General features: G+C 40.3%; 1 protein-coding gene across 2 annotated transcripts in view; it reads right to left on the bottom strand.

The window, feature by feature from the left end:
• The window catches only part of DCP1B (decapping mRNA 1B), a 306108-nt gene that overhangs the window by 40314 nt on the left and 245012 nt on the right, over positions 1-20782 (bottom strand). For both annotated transcript variants that reach the window (XM_053718855.1, XM_053718854.1), the window contains one exon: positions 20321-20566. In XM_053718855.1, coding sequence (XP_053574830.1) covers positions 20321-20566 — 246 coding nt within the window. The remainder of the gene's footprint in view (positions 1-20320; positions 20567-20782) is intronic.

Raw genomic sequence — 20782 nt, forward strand, 5'->3', positions numbered from 1 at the left:
AGAATGTCCATGACTGAAACCATCAAACCAATAACCTTATGCACTGAGTCACTGACGGCCGAGGAAGGGACTGAAGAGCAAGACACATATTGAAAATCTTTGACTTTCTTGCTTATGTCAGAAAATTTTTCATCTCTAGAGAATCTATAATGGTCCCCAAAAATACCACTCTTGTAGCCGGAATTAAGAAACTTTTTCCTAAGTTCACCTTCCAAACGTGGGAGCGCAGAAAAGACAACAACAACTCCGTGTGGGAGGTTGCTAGTTGAAAAGATGGAGACTGAACTAGAATGTCGTCCAGATAAAGAGCCACTGCAACACCCTTCAATCGAAGTACCGCCAACAATGCTCCCAGGACCTTAGAAAAAATTCTGGGAGCTGTTGCCAGACCAAAAGGAAGAGCTACAAACTGAAAATGTTTGTCTAGAAATGCAAATCTTAGGAATCTGTGATGATCCCTGTGAATGGGAATATGCAGATACGCATCCTTTAGATCCACTGTGGTCATGAACTGACCTTCCCAAACCAAAAGGAAGACTGGAACGAATAGTTTCCATCTTGAAAGACGGAACCCTGAGAAACAAAATTTATGCTTACCTGATAAATTTCTTTCTCTTGTGGTGTATCCAGTCCACGGGTTCATCCATTACTTGTGGGATATTCTCCTTCCCAACAGGAAGTTACAAGAGGACACCCACAGCAGAGCTGTCTATATAGCTCCTCCCCTAACTGCCACCCCCAGTCATTCGACCGAACACAAGCAAGAAAAAGGAGAAACTATAGGGTGCAGTGGTGACTGTAGTTTAAAAATAAAAAACACCTGCCTTAAAATGACAGGGAGGGCCGTGGACTGGATACACCACATGAGAAAGAAATTTATCAGGTAAGCATAAATTTTGTTTTCTCTTGTGAGGTGTATCCAGTTCACAGGTTCATCCATTACTTGTGGGATACCAATACCAAAGCTTTAGGACACGGATGAAGGGAGGGACAAGGCAGGAACTTAAATGGAAGGCACCACTGCCTGCAAGACCTTTCTCCCAAAAATAGCCTCCGAGGAAGCAAAAGTATCAAATTTGTAGAATTTAGAAAAAGTATGAAGCGAAGACCAAGTCGCCGCCTTACAAATCTGTTCAACAGAGGCCTCATTTTTAAAAGCCCATGTGGAAGCTACCACTCTAGTGGAATGAGCTGTAATTCTTTCAGGAGGCTGCTGGCCAGCAGTCTCATAAACTAAACGGATTATGCTTCTCAGCCAAAAAGAAAGAGAAGATGCCGAAGCCTTTTGGCCTCTCCTCTATCCAGAGTAGACAACAAACAATGCAGATGTTTGAAGAAAATCCTTAGTAGCTTGTAAATAAAATTTTAAAGCACGAACCACGTCAAGATTGTGAAATAGACGTTCCTTCTTTGAAGAAGGATTAGGACACAGTGACGGAACTACAATCTCCTGATTGATATTCTTATTAGATACCACCTTAGGAAGAAATCCAGGTTTGGTACGCAACACTACCTTATCTGTATGGAATATCAGATAAGGGGAATCACACTGTAAGGCAGATAACTCTGAAACTCTCCGAAGAGATAGCTACCAAAAACAGAACGTTCCAAGATAAAAGCTTGATATCTATGGAATGCAGAGGTTCAAACGAAACCCCTTGAAGAACTTTAAGAACTAAATTTTAACTCCATGGCGGAGCAACAGGTTTAAACACAGGCTTGATTCTAACTAAAGCCTGACAAAACGTCTGAACGTCTGGAACATCTGCCAGACGCTTGTGCAGAAGAATAGACAGAGCAGAAATCTGTCCCTTTAAGGAACTAGCTGACAATCCCTTCTCAAATCCTTCTTAGAGAAAGGATAATATCCTAGGAATCCTGACTTTACTCCATGAGTAACCCTTGGATTCACAACAATGAAGATATTTACACCATATCTTATGATAGATTTTCCTTGTGACAGGCTTTCGAGCCTGAATTAAGGTATCAATGACCAACTTGGAGAAACCACGTTTTGATAAAATCAAGCGTTCAATCTCCAAGCAGTCAGCCGCAGAGAAATTAGATTTGGATGTTTGAATGGACCTTGGAGTAGAAGGTCCTGCCTCAGCGGCAGAGTCCATGGTGGAAGGGATGACATGTCCACCAGATCTGCATACCAAGTCCTGCGTGGCCATGCAGGTGCTATCAAAATCACTGAAGCTCTCTCCTGCTTGATCTTGGCAATCAGACGAGGTAGGAGAGGAAATGGTGGGAACACATAAGCCAGGCTGAAGGACCAGGGCACTGCTAGAGCATCTATCAGCGCTTCCTGGGGATCCCTTGACCTGGACCCGTAACAGGGAAGCTTGGCGTTCTGACGAGACGCCATCAGATCCACTTCTGGTTTGCCCCATAGTTGAATCAGCTGGGCAAATACCTCCGGATGGAGCTCCCACTCCCCCAGATGAAAAGTCTGCCGACTTATAAAATCTGCCTCCCAGTTCTCTACTCCTGGGATATGGATAGCTGAGAGATGGCAAGAGTGAACCTCTGCACATAGAATTATCTTTGAAACCTCCAACATTGCCAGGGGGCTTCTTGGCCCCCCTGATGGTTGATATAGGCTACAGTCGTGATATTGTCCGACTGAAATCTGATGAACCTGACTGCAGCTAGTTGAATATCGCTCTCAGTTCCAGAATGTTTATTGGAAGGAGGGCTTCCTCCTGAGTCCACGAACCCTGAGCCTTCAGGGAGTTCCAGACTGCGCCCCAGCCCAGAAGGCTGGCATCTGTCGTGACTATAGTCCACTCTGGCCTGCGGAAACTCATTCCCCTGGACAGATGGACCCGAGAGAACCACCAGAGAAGAGAATCCCTGGTCTCTTGATCCAGATTTAGCAGAGGGGACAAATCTGTGTAATCCCCATTCCACTGATTGAGCATGCAAAGTAGCAGTGGTCTGAGATGTAGGCGGGCAAACGGAACTATGTCCATTGCCGCCACCATTAGGCCGATTACTTCCATACACTGAGCCACTGACGGCTGAGAAGTGGAATGAAGAGCACGGCAGGAAGTTAGAAGCTTTGATAACCTGACCTCTGTCAGAAAAATTTTAATTTCTACTGAATCTATCAGTGTTCCTAGGAAGGAAACTCTTGTGAGAGGGGAAAAAGAACTTTTTTCTACGTTCACCTTCCACCCGTGAGACCTCAGAAAGGCCAGAACAATGTCCGTATGGGACTTGGCGATTTGAAAAGTCGACGCCTGTATCAGAATGTCGTCTAGGTAAGGAGCCACCGCTATGCCCCGTGGCCTTAGAATCGCCAGTAGGGACCCTAGAACCTTCGTAAAGATTCTTGGTGCCGTGGCTAACCCGAAGGGAAGAGCCACAAACTGGTAATGCCTGTCTAGGAAGGCGAACCTGAGGAACTGATGATGATCTCTGTGAATCGGAATGTGGAGATAAGCATCCTTTAAGTCCACGGTAGTCATATATTAACCCTCCTGGATCATAAAGAGGATGGTTCGGATAGTCTCCATCTTGAAGGATGGGACCCTGAGAAATTTGCTTAGGATCTTGAGATCCAAGATTGGTCTGAAAGTTCCCTCTTTTTTGGGAACTATAAACAGATTTGAATAGAAGCCCTGCCCCTGTTCCTCCTCTGGAACTGGGTGGATCACTCCCATAACCAGCAGGTCTTGAACACAACGTAAGAATGCCTCTCTCTTTATCTGGTTTACAGATAATTGTGAGAGATGAAATCTCCCCTTTGGAGATGAAGCTTTGAAGTCCAGAAGATATCCCTGGGAAACAATCTCTAATGCCCAGGGATCCTGGACGTCTCTTGCCCAAGCCTGGGCGAAGAGAGAGAGTCTGCCCCCCACTAGATCCGGTCCCGGATCGGGGGCTACTCCTTCATGCTGTCTTACAGGCAGCCGCAGGTTTCTTGGCCTGCTTCCCATTGTTCCAAGCCTGGTTAGGTCTCCAGACTGGTTTGGACTGGGCGAAATTTCCCTCTTGTTTTGCATTAGAGGAAACTGAAGCTGCGCCACTCTTGAAATTTCGAAAGGAACGAAAATTATTCTGTTTGGTCCTTAACTTATTGGACCTATCCTGAGGAAGGGCGTGACCTTTTCCTCCAGTAATATCAGAAATGATCTCCTTCAGACCGGGCCCGAATAGGGTCTGTCCCTTGAAGGGGATGTTAGTCTTTGAAGTAATGTCTGCTGACCAGGACTTAAGCCATAGCGCGCTACGCGCCAAAATGGTAAAACCTGAATTCTTAGCCGTTAGCTTGGCTAAATGAAAAATGGCGTCAGAAATAAAGGAGTTAGTTAACTTAAGAGATTTAATCCTGTCTAGAATATCATCTAACGGGGTCTCCACTTGTAGAGCCTCCTCAAGAGACTCAAACCAAAAAGCCGCTGCAGCAGTAACTGGGGCAATGCATGCAAGAGGCTGGAGAATAAAACCTTGCTGTATAAAATTTTTCTTAAGGAGACCCTCCAATTTTTTATCCATAGGATCTAGGAAAGCACAACTGTCCTCGACGGGGATAGTTGTACGCTTAGCTAGGGTGAAGACTGCTCCCTCCACCTTAGGAACCGTCTGCCACGAGTCCCGTATGGTGGCATCTATGGGAAACATCTTTTTAAAAGCAGGAGGGGGAGAGAACGGTACACCTGGTCTATCCCATTCCTTAGTAATAATTTCCGAAAACTTCTTAGGGACTGGAAAAACATTGGTGTAAACAGGTACTGCAAAGTATTTGTCCATTTTACACAATTGCTCTGGAACCACAATGGGGTCACAGTCATCCAGAGTCGCTAAAACCTCCCTAAGCAATAAGCGGAGGTGTTCAAGCATAAATTTAAACGCTGTCATCTCAGAATCAGACTGAAGTAACGCCTTCCCTGAGTCTGAAATGTCACCCACAGATAGAAGCTCACCTGCCTCGGCTTCTGAGCACTGTGAGGGTATATCGGACACAGGCAATAAAGCGTCAGAAAGCTCTGTATTAATTCTAGCCCCAGAGCTGTCTCGCTTTCCTTGTAGCCCTGGCAGTTTGGAGAATACCTCTGTGAGGGTAGCATTCATAACTGCCGCCATGTCCTGTAAGGTAAAAGAATTAGACGCGCTAGATGTACTTGGTGTCACTTGAGCGGGAGTTATAGGTTCTGACACATGGGGAGAGTTAGATGGCATAATCTCCCTCTTTTCAGTCAGAGAATACCCTGGAGATAAATCTTTAAGCGCCATAATATGGTCTTTATAGTTTATAGAAATTTCAGTACATTTGGTACACATTCTAAGAGGGGGTTCCACAATGGCTTCCAAACATATTGAACAAGGAGTTTCCTCTATGTCAGACATGTTTAACAGACTAGTAATGAGACAAGCAAGCTTGGAAAACACTTTAATAAAGATGAAAAAGCAATTAAACAAAAACGTTACTGTTCCTTTAAGAGAAAAAAAAACCCAGCACTTAAACTGCAAAACAGTGAAAAAAATACAATAAAATCTTTGAAATTTTTACAGTGTGAATAAGGGACTAAAGCAGCATTGCACCCATTTGCAAATGGATGATTAACCCCTTAGGCCCCAAACCGGATTGTAAAACGTTAAAAATCAATTGAGCACCATGCAACAGCTCTGCTGAGGCTCCTACCAGCCCTTAAATACGATTTTGTGCAGAAATAACCCCTTTGAAATGGTTCTCAGATGCCAGAGGACTCTTCTAGGGAAGCTGGATGTCTCAGTCTGTATTAAAACTGCGCAGTTAGAGTGCTAAAATAGGCCCCTCCCACCATGTACTGGATGTCAGAGGGGCCTTAAGAAAAACATAATTTATGTAAGAACTTACCTGATAAATTCATTTCTTTCATATTAGCAAGAGTCCATGAGCTAGTGACGTATGGGATATACATTCCTACCAGGAGGGGCAAAGTTTCCCAAACCTCAAAATGCCTATAAATACAACCCTCACCACACCCACAAATCAGTTTAACGAATAGCCAAGAAGTGGGGTGATAAGAAAAAAGTGTGAAGCATAAATATAAGGAATTGGAATAATTGTGCTTTATATAAAAAAAATCATAACCACCACAAAAAAAGGGTGGGCCTCATGGACTCTTGCTAATATGAAAGAAATGAATTTATCAGGTAAGTTCTTACATAAATTATGTTTTCTTTCATGTAATTAGCAAGAGTCCATGAGCTAGTGACGTATGGGATAATGACTACCCAAGATGTGGATCTTCCACGCAAGAGTCACTAGAGAGGGAGGGATAAAATAAAGACAGCCAATTCCGCTGAAAAAAATCCACACCCAAAAATAAAGTTAAAATCTTATAAAGAAAAAAACTGAAAATATAAGCAGAAGATTCAAACTGAAACAGCTGCCTGAAGTACTTTTCTACCAAAGACAGCTTCAGAAGAAGAAAACACATCAAAATGGTAGAATTTAGTAAAAGTATGCAAAGAAGACCAAGTTGCTGCTTTGCAAATCTGATCAACCGAAGCTTCATTCCTAAACGCCCAGGAAGTAGAAACTGACCTAGTAGAATGAGCTGTAATCCTTTGAGGCGGAGTTTTACCCGACTCGACATACGCATGATGAATTAAAGATTTCAACCAAGATGCCAAAGAAATGGCAGAGGTAAAAATTTAAAAGAAGTTCGCAACACCGCCTTATCCTGGTGAAAAATCAGAAAAGGAGACTCACAAGAAAGAGCAGATAATTCAGAAACTTTTCTGGCAGAAGAGATGGCAAAAAGGAACAAAACTTTCCAAGAAAGTTATTTAATGTCCAATGAATGCATAGGTTCAAACGGAGGAGCTTGAAGAGCCCTCAGAACCAAATTCAAACTCCAAGGAGAAGAAATTGACTTAATGACAGGTTTTATACGAACCAAAGCTTGTACAAAACAATGAATATCAGGAAGATTAGCAATCTTTCTGTGAAAAAGAACAGAAAGAGCAGAGATTTGTCCTTTCAAGGAACTTGCAGACAAACCTTTATCCAAACCATCCTGAAGAAACTGTAAAATTCTCGGAATTCTAAAAGAATGCCAGGAAAAATGATGAGAAAGGCACCAAGAAATATAAGTCTTCCAGACTGTATAATATATCTCCCTAGATACAGATTTACGAGCCTGTAACATAGTATTAATCACAGGGTCAGAGAAACCTCTTTGACTAAGAATCAAGCGTTCAATCTCCATACCTTTAAATTTAAGGATTTGAGATCCTGATGGAAAAAAGGACCTTGCGACAGAAGGTCTGGCCTTAACGGAAGAGTCCACGGTTGGCAAGAGGCCATCCGGACAAGATCCGCATACCAAAAACTGTGAGGCCACGCTGGAGCTACCAGCAGAACAAACAAGCATCCCTTCAGAATTTTGGAGATTACTCTTGGAAGAAGAAACTAGAGGCGGAAAGATATAGACAGGATGATACATCCAAGGAAGTGACAATGCATCCACTGCTACCACTTGAGGATCCCTGGATCTGGACAGATACCTGGGAAGTTTCTTGTTTAGATGAGAGGCCATCAAATCAATTTCTGGAAGTCCCCACATTTGAACAATCTGAAGAAATACCTCTGGGTGAAGAGACCATTCGCCCGGATGTAACGTTTGTCGACTGAGATAATCCGCTTCCCAATTGTCTATACCTGGGATAAGAACCGCAGAAACTAGACAGGAGCTGGATTCCGCCCATACCAGAATTCGAGATACTTCTTTCATAGCCAGAGGACTGTGAGTCCCTCCTTGATGATTGATGTATGCCACAGTTGTGACATTGTCTGTCTGAAAACAAATGAACGATTCTCTCTTTAGAAGAGGCCAAGACTGAAGAGCTCTAAAAATTGCACGGAGTTCCAAAAACATAATTTATGTAAGAACTTACCTGATAAATTCATTTCTTTCATATTAGCAAGAGTCCATGAGCTAGTGACGTATGGGATATACATTCCTACCAGGAGGGGCAAAGTTTCCCAAACCTCAAAATGCCTATAAATACACCCCTCACCACACCCACAAATCAGTTTAACGAATAGCCAAGAAGTGGGGTGATAAGAAAAAAGTGTGAAAGCATAAAAAATAAGGAATTGGAATAATTGTGCTTTATACAAAAAAATCATAACCACCACAAAAAAGGGTGGGCCTCATGGACTCTTGCTAATATGAAAGAAATGAATTTATCAGGTAAGTTCTTACATAAATTATGTTTTCTTTCATGTAATTAGCAAGAGTCCATGAGCTAGTGACGTATGGGATAATGACTACCCAAGATGTGGATCTTTCCACGCAAGAGTCACTAGAGAGGGAGGGATAAAATAAAGACAGCCAATTCCTGCTGAAAATAATACACACCCAAAATAAAGTTTAATGAAAACATAAGCAGAAGATTCAAACTGAAACCGCTGCCTGAAGTACTTTTCTACCAAAATCTGCTTCAGAAGAAGAAAACACATCAAAATGGTAGAATTTAGTAAAAGTATGCAAAGAAGACCAAGTTGCTGCTTTGCAAATCTGATCAACCGAAGCTTCATTCCTAAACACCCAGGAAGTAGAAACTGACCTAGTAGAATGAGCTGTAATCCTCTGAGGCGGAGTTTTACCCAACTCAACATAGGCATGATGAATTAAAGATTTCAACCAAGATGCCAAAGAAATGGCAGAAGCTTTCTGGCCTTTTCTAGAACCGGAAAAGATGACAAATAGACTAGAAGTCTTTCGGAAAGTCTTAGTAGCTTCAACATAATATTTCAAAGCTCTAACAACATCCAAAGAATGCAATGATTTCTCCTTAGAATTCTTAGGATTAGGGCATAATGAAGGAACTACAATTTCTCTACTAATGTTGTTGGAATTCACAACCTTAGGTAAAAATTCAAAAGAAGTTCGCAACACTGCCTTATCCTGATGAAAAATCAGAAAAGGAGACTCACAAGAAAGAGCAGACAATTCAGAGACTCTTCTGGCAGAAGAGATGGCCAAAAGGAACAAAACTTTCCAAGAAAGTAATTTAATGTCCAATGAATGCATAGGTTCAAACAGAGGAGCTTGAAGAGCCCCCAGAACCAAATTCAAACTCCAAGGAGGAGAAATTGACTTAATGACAGGTTTAATACGAACCAAGACTTGTACAAAACAATAAATATCAGGAAGATTAGCAATCTTTCTGTGAAAAAGAACAGAAAGAGCAGAGATTTGACCTTTCAAGGAACTTGCGGACAAACCTTTATCTAAACCATCCTGAAGAAACTGTAAAATTCTCGGAATTCTAAAAGAATGCCAGGAAAAATGATGAGAAAGACACCAATAAATATGTCTTCCAGACTCTATAATATATCTCTCTAGATACAGATTTACGAGCCTGTAACATAGTATTAATCACAGAGTCAGAGAAACCTCTTTGACCAAGAATCAAGCGTTCAATCTCCATACCTTTAAATTTAAGGATTTGAGATCCTGATGGAAAAAAGGACCTTGCGACAGAAGGTCTGGTCTTAACGGAAGAGTCCACGTTTGGCAAGAGGCCATCCGGACAAGATCCGCATACCAAAACCTGTGAGGCCATGCTGGAGCTACCAGCAGAACAAACGAGCATTCCTTCAGAATCTTGGAGATTACTCTTGGAAGAAGAACTAGAGGCGGAAAGATATAGGCAGGATGATACTTCCAAGGAAGTGATAATGCATCCACTGCCTCCGCCTGAGGATCCCGGGATCTGGACAGATACCTGGGAAGTTTCTTGTTTAGATGAGAAGCCATCAGATCTATTTCTGGAAGTTCCCACATTTGAACAATCTGAAGAAATACCTCTGGGTGAAGAGACCATTCGCCCGGATGCAAGGTTTGGCGACTGAGATAATCCGCTTCCCAATTGTCTATTCCTGGAATATGAACCGCAGAGATTAGACAGGAGCTGGATTCCGCCCAAACCAGAATTCGAGATACTTCTTTCATAGCCAGAGGACTGTGAGTCCCTCCTTGATGATTGATGTATGCCACAGTTGTGACATTGTCTGTCTGAAAACAAATGAACGATTCTCTCTTCAGAAGAGGCCAAGACTGAAGAGCTCTGAAAATTGCACGGAGTTCCAAAATATTGATCGGTAATCTCACCTCCTGAGATTCCCAAACCCCTTGTGCTGTCAGAGACCCCCACACAGCTCCCCAACCTGTAAGACTTGCATCTGTTGAAATTACAGTCCAGGTCGGAAGAACAAAAGAAGCCCCCTGAACTAAACGATGGTGATTTGTCCACCACGTCAGAGAGTGTCGTACAATCGGTTTTAAAGATATTAATTGAGATATCTTTGTTTAATCCCTGCACCATTGGTTCAGCATACAGAGCTGAAGAGGTCGCATGTGAAAACGAGCAAAGGGGATCGCGTCCGATGCAGCAGTCATAAGACCTAGAATTTCCATGCATAAGGCTACCGAAGGGAAAGATTGTGACTGAAGGTTTCGACAAGCTGAAATCAATTTTAGACGTCTCTTGTCTGTCAAAGACAGAGTCATGGACACTGAATCTATCTGGAAACCCAAAAAGGTTACCCTTGTCTGAGGAATCAATGAACTTTTTAGTGAATTGATCCTCCAATCATGATTTTGAAGAAACAACAAAAGACGATTCGTATGAGATTCTGCTAAATGTGACTGAGCAAGTACCAAGATATCGTCCAAATAAGGAAATACCACAATACCCTGTTCTCTGATTACAGATAGAAGGGCACCGAGAACTTTTGTAAAAATTCTTGGAGCTGTTGCTAGGCCAAACGGCAGAGCCACAAACTGGTAATGCTTGTCTAGGAAAGAGAATCTCAGAAACTGATGAATCGGAATATGCAGATATGCATCCTGTAGATCTATTGTAGACATATAATGCCCTTGTTGAACAAAAGGCAGGATAGTCCTTACAGTTACCATTTTGAATGTTGGTATCCTTACATAACGATTCAATATTTTTAGATCCAGAACTGGTCTGAAGGAATTCTCCTTCTTTGGTACAATGAAGAGATTGGAATAAAACCCCAGCCCCTGTTCCAGAACTGGAACTGGCATAATTACTCCAGCCAACTCTAGATCTGAAACACATTTCAGAAATGCTTGAGCTTTCGCTGGGTTTACTGGGACACGGGAAAGAAAGAATCTCTTTGCAGGAGGTCTTATCTTGAAACCAATTCTGTACCCTTCTGAAATAATGTTCTGAATCCAAAGATTGTGAACAGAATTGATCCAAATTTCTTTGAAAAAACGTAATCTGCCCCCTACCAGCTGAGCTGGAATGATGGCCGCACCTTCATGTGGACTTAGAAGCTGGCTTTGCTTTTCTAGAAGGCTTGGATTTATTCCAGACTGGAGATGGTTTCCAAACTGAAACTGCTCCTGAGGATGAAGGATCAGGCTTTTGTTCTTTGTTGAAACGAAAGGAACGAAAACGATTATTAGCCCTGTTTTTACCCTTAGATTTTTTATCCTGTGGTAAAAAAGTTCCTTTCCCACCAGTAACAGTTGAGATAATAGAATCCAACTGAGAACCAAATAATTTATTACCCTGGAAAGAAAGGGAAAGTAGAGTCGATTTAGAAGACATATCAGCATTCCAAATTTTAAGCCATAAAGCTCTTCTAGCTAAAATAGCTAGAGACATAAACCTGACATCAACTCTGATAATATCAAAAATGGCATCACAGATAAAATTATTAGCATGTTGAAGAAGAATAATAATGTTATGAGAATCATGATCTGTTACTTGTTGCGCTAAAGTTTCCAACCAAAAAGTTGAAGCTGCAGCAACATCCGCCAAAGATATAGCAGGTCTAAGAAGATTACCTGAACACAAATAAGCTTTTCTTAGAAAGGATTCAATTTTCCTATCTAAAGGATCCTTAAAGGAAGTACCATCTGCCGTAGGAATAGTAGTACGTTTAGCAAGGGTAGAGATAGCCCCATCAACTTTAGGGATTTTGTCCCAAAACTCTAATCTGTCAGACGGCACAGGATATAATTGCTTAAAACATTTAGAAGGAGTAAATGAATTACCCAATTTATTCCATTCCCTGGAAATTACTTCAGAAATAGCACCAGGAACAGGAAAAACTTCTGGAATAACTACAGGAGATTTAAAGACCTTATCTAAACGTTTAGATTTAGTATCAAGAGGACCAGAATCCTCAATTTCTAATGCAATTAGGACTTCTTTAAGTAAAAAACGAATAAATTCCATTTTAAATAAATATGAAGATTTATCAGCATCAACCTCTGAAACAGAATCCTCTGAACCAGAAGAATCATTAGAATCAGAATGATGATGTTCATTTAAAAATTCATCTGGATAAAGAGAAGTTTTAAAAGACTTTTTATGTTTACTAGAAGGAGGAATAACAGACATAGCCTTCTTAATAGATTCAGAAACAAAATCTCTTATGTTATCAGGAACACTCTGAACATTAGATGTTGATGGAACTGCAACAGGTAATGGTATTTTACTAAAGGAAATATTTTCTGCATTAACAAGTTTGTCATGACATTTAATACAAACAACAGCTGGAGGAACAGCTACCAAAAGTTTACAGCAGATACACTTAGCTTTGGTAGTTCCAGCACCAGGCAGCGATTTTCCTGAAGTATCTTCTGGCTCAGATGCAACATGAGACATCTTGCAATATGTAAGAGAAAAAACAACATATAAAGCAAAATTGATCAAATTCCTTAAATGACAGTTTCAGGAATGGGAAAAAATGCCAAAGAACAAGCTTCTAGCAACCAGAAGCAATGAAAAATGAGACTTAAATAATGTGGAGACAAAAGCGACACCCATATTTTTTTAGCGCCAAATAAGACGCCCACATTATTTGGCGCCTAAATGCTTTTGGCGCCAAAAATGACGCCACATCAGGAACGCCGACATTTTTGGCGCAAAAGAACGTCAAAAATGACGCAACTTCCGGCGACACGTATGACGCCGGAAACAGAAAAGACTTTTTGCGCCAAAAAAGTCTGCGCCAAGAATGACGCAATAAAATGAAATATTTTCAGCCCCCGCGAGCCTAACAGCCCACAGGGAAAAAGTCAAATTTTAAGGTAAGAAAAAATGATTGATTCAAATGCATCATCCCAAATATGAAACTGACTGTCTGAAAATACGGAATGTTGAACATCCTGAGTCAAGGCAAATAAATGTTTGAATACATATATTTAGAACTTTATAAAAAAAAGCGCCCAACCATAGCTTAGAGTGTCACAGAAAATAAGACTTACTTACCCCAGGACACTCGTCTACATGTTGTAGAAAGCCAAACCAGTACTGAAACGAAAATCAGCAGAGGTAATGGTATATATATAAGAGTATATCGTCGATCTGAAAAGGGAGGTAAGAGATGAATCTCTATGACCGATAACAGAGAACCTATGAAATAGACCCCGTAGAAGGAGATCATTGCATTCAAATAGGCAATACTCTCCTCACATCCCTCTGACATTCACTGCACGCTGAGAGGAAAACCGGGCTCCAACCTGTTGCGGAGCGCATATCAACGTAGAATCTAGCACAAACTTACTTCACCACCTCCATAGGAGGCAAAGTTTGTAAAACTGATTTGTGGGTGTGGTGAGGGGTGTATTTATAGGCATTTTGAGGTTTGGGAAACTTTGCCCCTCCTGGTAGGAATGTATATCCCATACGTCACTAGCTCATGGACTCTTGCTAATTACATGAAAGAAATATTGATCGGTAATCTCACCTCCTGAGATTCCCAAACCCCTTGTGCTGTCAGAGACCCCCACACAGCTCCCCAACCTGTAAGGCTTGCATCTGTTGAAATTACAGACCAGGTCGGAAGAACAAAAGAAGCCCCCTGAACTAAACAATGGTGATCTGTCCACCACGTCAGAGAGTGTCGTACAATCGGTTTTAAAGATATTAATTGAGATATCTTTGTGTAATCCCTTCACCACTGGTTCAGCATACAGAGCTGAAGAGGCCGCATGTGAAAACGAGCAAAGGGGATCGCGTCCGATGCTGCAGTCATAAGACCTAGAATTTCCATGCATAAGGCTACCGAAGGGAAAGATTGTGACTGAAGGTTTCGACAAGCTGATATCAATTTTAGACGTCTCTTGTCTGTCAAAGATAGAGTCATGGACACTGAATCTATCTGAAAACCTAAAAAGGTTACCTGAGTCTGAGGAATCAATGAACTTTTTGGTAAATTGATCCTCCAACCATGATGTTGAAGAAACAACACAAGTCGATTCGTATGAGATTCGGCTAAATGAGAAGACTGAGCAAGTACCAAGATATCGTCCAAATAAGGAATACCACAATACCCTGTTCTCTGATTACAGACAGAAGGGCACCGAGAACCTTCGTAAAAATTCTTGGAGCTGTATCTAGGCCAAACGGCAGAGCCACAAACTGGTAATGCTTGTCTAGGAAAGAGAATCTCAGAAACTGATAGTGATCTGGATGAATCGGAATATGCAGATATGCATCCTGTAAATCTATTGTAGACATATAATGCCCTTGCTGAACAAAAGGCAGGATAGTCCTTACAGTTACCATTTTGAATGTTGGTATCCTTACATAACGATTCAATATTTTTAGATCCAGAACTGGTCTGAAGGAATTTTCCTTCTTTGGTACAATGAAGAGATTTGAATAAAACCCCAGTCCCTGTTCCAGAACTGGAACTGGCATAATTACTCCAGTCAACTCTAGATCTGAAACACATTTCAGAAATGCTTGAGGCTTCGCTGGGTTTACTGGGACACGGGAAAGAAAAAATCTCTTTGCAGGAGGCCTTATCTTGAAGCCAATTCTGTACCCTTCTGAAACAATGTTCTGAATCCAAAGATTGTGAACGGAATTGATCCAAATTTTTTTTGAAAAAAACGTAATCTGCCCCCTACCAGCTGAGCTGGAATGAGGGCCGCACCTTCATGTGGACTTAGGAGCTGGCTTTGATTTTCTAAAAGGCTTGGATTTATTCCAGACTGGAGATGGTTTCCAAACTGATACCGCTCCTGAGGATGAAGGATCAGGTTTTTGTTCCTTGTTGTGACGAAAGGAACGAAAACGATTATTACCCTGGAAAGAAAGGGAAAGCAGAGTAGACTTAGAAGACAGATCAGCATTCCAAGTTTTAAGCCATAAAGCTCTTCTAGCTAAAATAGCTAGAGACATATACCTGACATCAACTCTAATGATATCAAAGATGGCATCACAAATAAAATTATTAGCATGTTGAAGAAGAATAAAAATGCTATGAGAATTATGATCTGTTACTTGTTGCGCTAAAGCTTCTAACCAAAAGATGAAGCTGCAGCAACATCCGCTAAAGATATAGCAGGTCTAAGAAGATTACCTGAACACAAGTAAGCTTTTCTTAGAAAGGATTCAATTTTCCTATCTAAAGGATCCTTAAAGGAAGTACCATCTGCCGTAGGAATAGTAGTACGCTTAGCAAGAGTAGAGACAGCCCCATCAACCTTAGGGATTTTGTCCCAAAACTCAAATCTGTCAGATGGCACAGGATATAATTGCTTAAAACGTTTAGAAGGAGTAAATGAATTACCCAAATTATTCAATTTCCTGGAAATTACTTCAGAAATAGCACTAGGGACAGGAAAAACTTCTGGAATAACCTACAGGAGATTTAAAGACCTTATCTAAACGTTTAGATTTAGTATCAAGAGGACCAGAATCCTCAATTTCTAATGCAATTAGTACTTCTTTAAGTAAAGAACGAATAAATTCCATTTTAAATAAATATGAAGATTTATCAGCATCAACCTCTGAGACAGAATCCTCTGAACCAGAAGAGACCATTATTAGAATCAGAATGATGATGTTCATTTAAAAATTCATCTGTATAAAGAGAAGTTTTAAAAGATTTTTTTATGTTTACTAGGAGGAATAACAGACATAGCCTTCTTGATGGATTCAGAAACAAAATCTCTTATGTTATCAGGAACATTCTGAACATTAGATGTTGATGGAACTGCAATGGTACATTACTAAAGGAAATATTATCTGCATTAACAAGTTTGTCATGACAATTAATACAAACAACAGCTGGAGGAACAGCTACCAAAAGTTTACAGCAGATACACTTAGCTTTGGTAGTTCCAGCACCAGACAGCGATTTTCCTGAAGTATCTTCTGACTCAGATGCAACGTGAGACATCTTGCAATATGTAAGAGAAAAAACAACATATAAAGCAAAATTGATCAAATTCCTTAAATGACAGTTTCAGGAATGGGAAAAAATGCCAAGGAACAAGCTTCTAGCAACCAGAAGCAAAGAAAAAAGAGACTTAAATAATGTGGAGACAATAGTGACGCCCATATTTTTTTAGCGCCAAATAAGACGCCCACATTATTTGGCGCCACGTCCAGAACGCCGACATTTTTGGCGCAAAAGAACGTCAAAAATGACGCAACTTCCGGCGACACGTATGATGCCGGAAACAGAAAAGATTTTTTGAGCCAAAAAAGTCAGCGCCAAAAATGACGCAATAAAATGAAGCATTTTCAGCCCCCGCGAGCCTAACAGCCCACAGGGGAAAAAGTCAAATTTTTAAGGTAAGAAAAATAATTGATTCAAGTGCATTATCCCAAATATGAAACTGACTGTCTGAAAATAAGGAATGTTGAACATCCTGAGTCAAGGCAAATAAATGTTTGAATACATATATTTAGAACTTTATTAAAAAAGTGCCCAACCATAGCTTAGAGTGTCACAGAAAATAAGACTTACTTACCCCAGGACACTCATCTACATGTTTGTAGAAAGCCAAACCAGTACTGAAACGAAAATCAGCAGAGGTAATGGTATATATATATAAGAGTATATCGTCGATCTGAAAAGGGAGGTAAGAGATGAATCTCTACGACCGATAACAGAGAACCTATGAAATAGACCCCGTAGAAGGAGATCATTGAATTCAAATAGGCAATACTCTCCTCACATCCCTCTGACATTTACTGCACGCTGAGAGGAAAACCGGGCTCCAACCTGCTGCGGAGCGCATATCAATGTAGAATCTAGCACAAACTTACTTCACCACCTCCATAGGAGGCAAAGTTTGTAAAACTGATTTGTGGGTGTGGTGAGGGGTGTATTTGTAGGCATTTTGAGGTTTGGGAAACTTTGCCCCTCCTGGTAGGAATGTATATCCCATACGTCACTAGCTCATGGACTCTTGCCAATTACATGAAAGAAAAGTCTATCCTTGTAATGTAATGTTCTCTCAATACAAGAGGAACAAAAAGGGATAGGAGGCTCAACATTAGTATTGAAACATAGAGTAAACAAACAAACGGAGGTTGGTGTGAGTGCTAGTAAGAGAAAAGGTTTTTGTGCTTAAATCCCTAATGAGGTCTGATAAATCTCCAATTACAGACTGTTAGACAAAGAGGTGAGAATGGTGTGGGATAAGCGCTCCAGCAAAATAGAGCCAACCAGATTATTATATAGATAAAATGAAATAACAAGAGGACCCAATGGTAATAAGAAAGAATTTATATAGCAATTTAGATAAATAACTTGTTGATTCAATACTGAGATCGATGTATGAATAATTCCTGTGTGCCCCTTCGTTTCTTTTTTTGCTCCCATCATAGCCCTATTAAATACAAAAAGTGGGGATAACAACTAAGTGCTTAGGAGCTTCTTCTTCTTCAAAAAAAAAAAGACAAGTTTCACGTTCCAGAACAGATAATAAACAAGACGGACTAACATCTCATAGGATCCAGAGCTGCTGATAAAACAAACCTGCTAGAAAATTTGGACAGATTATTGGACACTGGACATCCGCAAGTATTGCTACTAACTATCACACAAGTAACTACACTTTGATATAACTACAAAATTGGATACATTATTTCAAATTCGCTGTGTCCAAGCACATCACAGGGATTGGAGGAAATATAATAGTCAGGTGACGTGACGTCACACCTTACGATCCATCACTCACAGTTACTCCTAACGGCTGAACAGATCAGACGCCTCCACCAAATACTGTGATCAAACATCTCATTGTTTAATCCAAATACTGGTAACATTTAGCCGAGTTAAGTTCATTGTACTAAGAGCCATTTACCTTTATCAAGTTTGTTCATAGATACTTTTACGGTATACTCAGGGAATTTTTATAACTTTTATATCGGCCGCTTTTTCCTGATTTTTAAGATGATCAGTATGTTTTACTGTTTTTGATGCCGGCATCTTATGTAATTGTGTATATGCTAACATATTTTGTATGTGTTAACAAGTTATTTATCTAAATTGCTATATAAATTCTTTCTTATTACCATTGGGTCCTCTTGTTATTTCATTTTATCTATATAATAATCTGGTTGGCTCTATTTTACTGGAGCGCTTATCCCACACCATTCTCACCTCTTTATTGAAACATAGAGAACAAGCAACAGCTTGCAGAGCCTCTTGGTCCATCTTATTCCAAAGGACAAAACCTTAATCAATAAAAAATTCTAAGTTCAAATTAGAATTTTAATGAAACAAAAAAAGTTACTGTCCCTTTAAATTTTAAGCAGACAAAAACTTAAATATAAACAGAGCAACAGCCCCACAAAAAAAACAACAGGCAACCTCCACACCTCAGCAAGCTCTGCTGAGATGCCTACCTGACCTCCTTGCTGCCGGAAACAAAGTCAGAAAATGATCCGGACCCCCATACAGAACGCTGAACCACCTCTGAGGAACTATGCAACAAAGCTGCAACATCCAGGAACAACAGGAAACAGCTAAAAGGGCGCCAAAAACGCCCTTGCTATCTCAGATAAACCCGCCTATTGTGGGCGTGGCCTAACAAACCTCCCGGTAGACATTAATACACAAACAAAAAACATGTACACTAAAGTGAAAACATAATAAACTGAGCCAAACATCCCAAGTGCCTGCAAAACTGCCATACAATAAACTGTTAACCTAGAAGGCTGATTGTATATTTAGACAGAATTAACTGACAAAGTGCCAAATTCTCCTATATCAAAACAGGGAAAGAAATAGGCACCTCAAAAATCTGTCCAGCAGCAGGACAGCTCACTTGGTATGAGAGGAGCTTCCTACCTCACATGGACCTGTGGAAAAAAGAAAAGGCTGAGTAAATTTACTCAAACTTTCAACCAAGGGCAGCATGACATTACTTGTGAGGCCCAGTGGGTATTATACCCCACAAGTTCCCAAATGCTTTAAAGCCACCACTTGCTCTACTTAAGAGACTGACATGGACAAAGGCAAAAACCCAAAGAAAACCAGAGCAAACTTGCTCTGCTTAAAAAATAACAAACTCTTGATTGAAGAATCAGACACCTAACTTTACCCCTCCTTGCAACTGATACAAGCAAAGAGAATGACTGGGGATTGTATGTAGGGGGAGTGGTATTCAACAGGTTTTTCTGTGGTGCTCTTTGCCTCCTCCTGCTGGTCAGGAGTGATATTCCCAACAGTAATTAAGATGATCCGTGGACTCACCGTGTCATTAGAAACAAATAGTATGCTCTGTCTGAATACATTTTTAGGGTCTCATATCCCTTTAAGCACACAGAAAAACTTGTTTAATGCCTGAAGGTCTACTAAAGGTTGCCGTGAACAACCTCATGTAAAATGGTCTTAGCACTAATACACAGAGACAAAACTATTATACGTCTCTGTACAGTATTTGTATAAATCAGTCAGAAAAAAAAAAAAAAAAATGCTCATCTAAGGTAAAGAACAAAATGCGGTCTGGAAATTAAAGGTTACCGTCCATCCTGTTAGGAGGACAAAACAATTAAAATAAAGAAATGTTAAATAGCGGTTTAAAGTAGTGGGTTTTTCTGTCTGGTCCTAGTTAAAGGGCCATTATTTACTGTTAATGGCTACTAAGATTAAACAAAATAAATAAATAATTCTATATATTATAATATTAGTGTGAATAGAAAAACACAACTCTTCATCCAGTGATCAATCTGTACCAAAGTGTGAAGACTACTCCAACAGCTATACTGGTAGGCAGTCTAACTTCTACATCACCCATTAAAAACCACCCCCCAAAAAAAATGAATTTTAAAATGTTGTGTTTTAGATAAAACAAAAATAAATACATATCTGTTTAAGATTTCAGAAAGGGATTACACAATCGATTCTTAGGGGCCACAAAGAAGTCCAGATTAAAGTTTTATGTGCACTTTTGATCAGGGCAACAGGTCCTAACTACCTCTAAGAAAACTTCAACTCTGAAAGATCAGGTCTATTTGCTATAGCTATGCTGTACTGTAATATATGTAATTAATAATGGTGTGGTACACTAACTTGAACAAGGTGCAGTAGAGTCTCTTGTAGCTGGGTCTTGGTAAGAAAAACACTGCTGCAAACAGGAGCATCAGGAACTGGCATAGGTGCCAGTAAATTTGTAGATCCAACAGAGCATTCTTTGGAAGAAACAGTCATACTTTTGCTGTCACTTGGCCTAGTCTGGTGGTTCGATTGGGTAAACACCATAGGAGACAAAAGAAGTGTTGGCGGCACAGTAGCTGGGATTCGCTGGGGAGAACTGACCTGTATGATATATAAAGTGCATTAGTCACAGCCAGTAATGCCATATACCTTAAACACCGTTTACCTGAAATATGTTAAAAATGAAATAGGGTATGTTGTGGACCCCTTAATGATACATGCAAATACTTACATTTAAAGACAAATTAATTTTCAATTCTCCATAAAATGTTTAAATATGCAGAGTAAATAAAATATGTACAACCATAACACTCAAAA

Source organism: Bombina bombina, chromosome 6 (assembly GCF_027579735.1).
Source record: "Bombina bombina isolate aBomBom1 chromosome 6, aBomBom1.pri, whole genome shotgun sequence".
NCBI classification, from domain to species: domain Eukaryota; kingdom Metazoa; phylum Chordata; class Amphibia; order Anura; family Bombinatoridae; genus Bombina; species Bombina bombina.